Source organism: Pteropus alecto, unplaced genomic scaffold (assembly GCF_000325575.1).
Source record: "Pteropus alecto unplaced genomic scaffold, ASM32557v1 scaffold35, whole genome shotgun sequence".
In the NCBI taxonomy this organism is placed as follows: domain Eukaryota; kingdom Metazoa; phylum Chordata; class Mammalia; order Chiroptera; family Pteropodidae; genus Pteropus; species Pteropus alecto.
The window spans coordinates 13256079-13258096 of record NW_006437828.1 but is presented as its reverse complement, the minus strand read 5'-3'; the positions used below and the strand labels follow the sequence as shown (position 1 = coordinate 13258096).

At 56.0% G+C, this 2018-nt stretch overlaps 1 protein-coding gene across 1 annotated transcript in view; it reads right to left on the bottom strand.

Moving 5' to 3' along the window:
* Positions 1-2018, bottom strand: part of CSMD1 (CUB and Sushi multiple domains 1) — a 1232804-nt gene that overhangs the window by 9656 nt on the left and 1221130 nt on the right. The window contains exons 69-70 of the mRNA XM_015591800.1: positions 1834-1995; positions 112-224 (exon numbers count right to left, since the gene is read on the bottom strand). Coding sequence (XP_015447286.1) covers positions 112-224; positions 1834-1995 — 275 coding nt within the window. The remainder of the gene's footprint in view (positions 1-111; positions 225-1833; positions 1996-2018) is intronic.

Here is a 2018-nt window from a genome sequence, read left to right as displayed (position 1 = left end):
GCTGCTGGGTGGGCGCCCGCGCGTCCCCAGCTCAGATGCACCTCCTCCCTCGGCGCAGACGGGCCGCCCGCGCAGCCTGAGCGCGTGACGGGCCTCGCACGCAGTACTCACGTAGCCGTCGAGCCCCCAGTTGTCGTTTTCGAACTTGCTGACGAAAACGTCCACGGAGCCTCTGATCTGGAAAGCCTTCAGGAGCAGGTGCGCCTCCTCCCTCCTGTACACGCCTGCGGAAAGGGCAGAGGCTGTCGCAGCGCGGCGCGGGCGGCGCGAGCCCCCTGGGGCAGTGCGGGGGGCGATGCCATCGCGAAGGGAGGGGTTTTTTCTTTAGTTCTAACTTTGGCCCGTTTTTCCTTAAAATCACTTCTTATTAAAGTCCTTTTTCCCAAAGACAGGCCGGTGCCTGTCTCCTCCGCCTGCGGCTCTGCGTTTCGGCATCTGATTTAACCTCTAAGGCTCTGAACCCCAGTTCTACAAGCCGTGGGTGGAGAGGACAGCGTATATTTATGACCTTGCCATTTCATGCCGACAAACAGCAGCGCCCCACAGAACAGTGGTGCCCTCGCTGGCGCCCCGCACGCCAAGTCCCCTGCACGCCACTCTCGCCCCGGACTGGAGCTGGGGGTGGCAGCCCCCGGCCCGCACACCTCTCCCGAGACCCCCCACCAGGCCGACTCGGGGACACCAGATGCACCCGAATCACATCGAGCATCTTCTTTGGGAGAAAAAAGTCCAAACTCCACGAAGAGAAATATCGTCCAACGCAGTTGGGTGAGACCCGGGGATCTGAAGATCAGAACGATTTCTCAGTTTCTCCTGACATGTGCCTGGAGCCGAGCGCCTGGTCCGGTCACTTACACGCTCGCAGGGGTGGGGCGGTCGGTGGACCCGAGCCCCTGCACTCACAGATACACGGAAGGACATTGCTTTTCCTAAACCCGGCGTGTGCCCTGGGTTTAGACGTTTTCCCGCCTGAGGGGGCTCAGGGTGAGGAGTGAGGGGTGGGGGAGGACGTGACTCACTATCCTGTTTTCTAAAGGTTAATCCTGTGAGAGTGGTTGCCATTTTGGGGTCCGTGGTTTTCAGACCCCGGGACTTGTGGACGGCTCAGGCCGAGTTTGAAACTCAGGAGTCAGTCTGCGAGGAAGGATGCACAGGTGTAGGAGCGAGAGGGATTTAAATAAAAGAGACACTAGGTTTAGTCGGGAAGGCGAGTCTGTGGGTGACTGGGTGTCAGGGGGGGCTTCAGATTCCGAACGGCGAAGTTCCGTTTGCCGGGTCCAAATCCTGCCTCTGCCGACTCACCTCAGGAAGGACACCGAATGTTTTTCTCTCTCTTTTAGTCAGGATAAAAAACATGTTTAATAAGAATACTTACATCACAGGACGGATGTAAGAATAAAAAAACCAAAATGTGTCAAGTACTTAAAATGGTGTTTGGCCTATAAATCAGAGCTGTTATTTAATAACCGTGGGATGACCAAAAAAAAAAAAAAAAAAAAACTCACCAGGAACAAATGAGTTAAACAAAAAAGAGACATCTAGGGTTAGGTTTAGGGTTAAAAATATATATCAAAGAATACGCTTCGGAGACGTGCGTACCGACCGGGACGTAAATCTCACGTCCTTGACTTAACATGTCACGTGCATGAGCTTGAGCAAACGAACTCGCTGTTTCGTGCGGTTCTGTGACCTTTGGAATGAGCACGTGGCACTGACGTGGCACTGACGTGGCACAGGTATCGACACGAGCCGATGCGCATGCGCGCGGAGCCCACGCGACGGGGACGAGCTCCCCGCGCTTGGTCCCACCGGAGCGCAGGGCTCGGGACCTACCTGTCAACTTCAGCTGCACCCGAGGGCCCTCGGCGAAGGTCGCGTTCACCTTGCTGCTCGTGGCGTTGAACCAGTCGACGGTTAGAGTTGCGGGCTGTCTTTTCCCTAAATACTCGTAATACCCCTTCCACACCGAGTTGACGAAAAACACATCTGCGGGAACTGTGGGGAGGGAAGCAGACGGC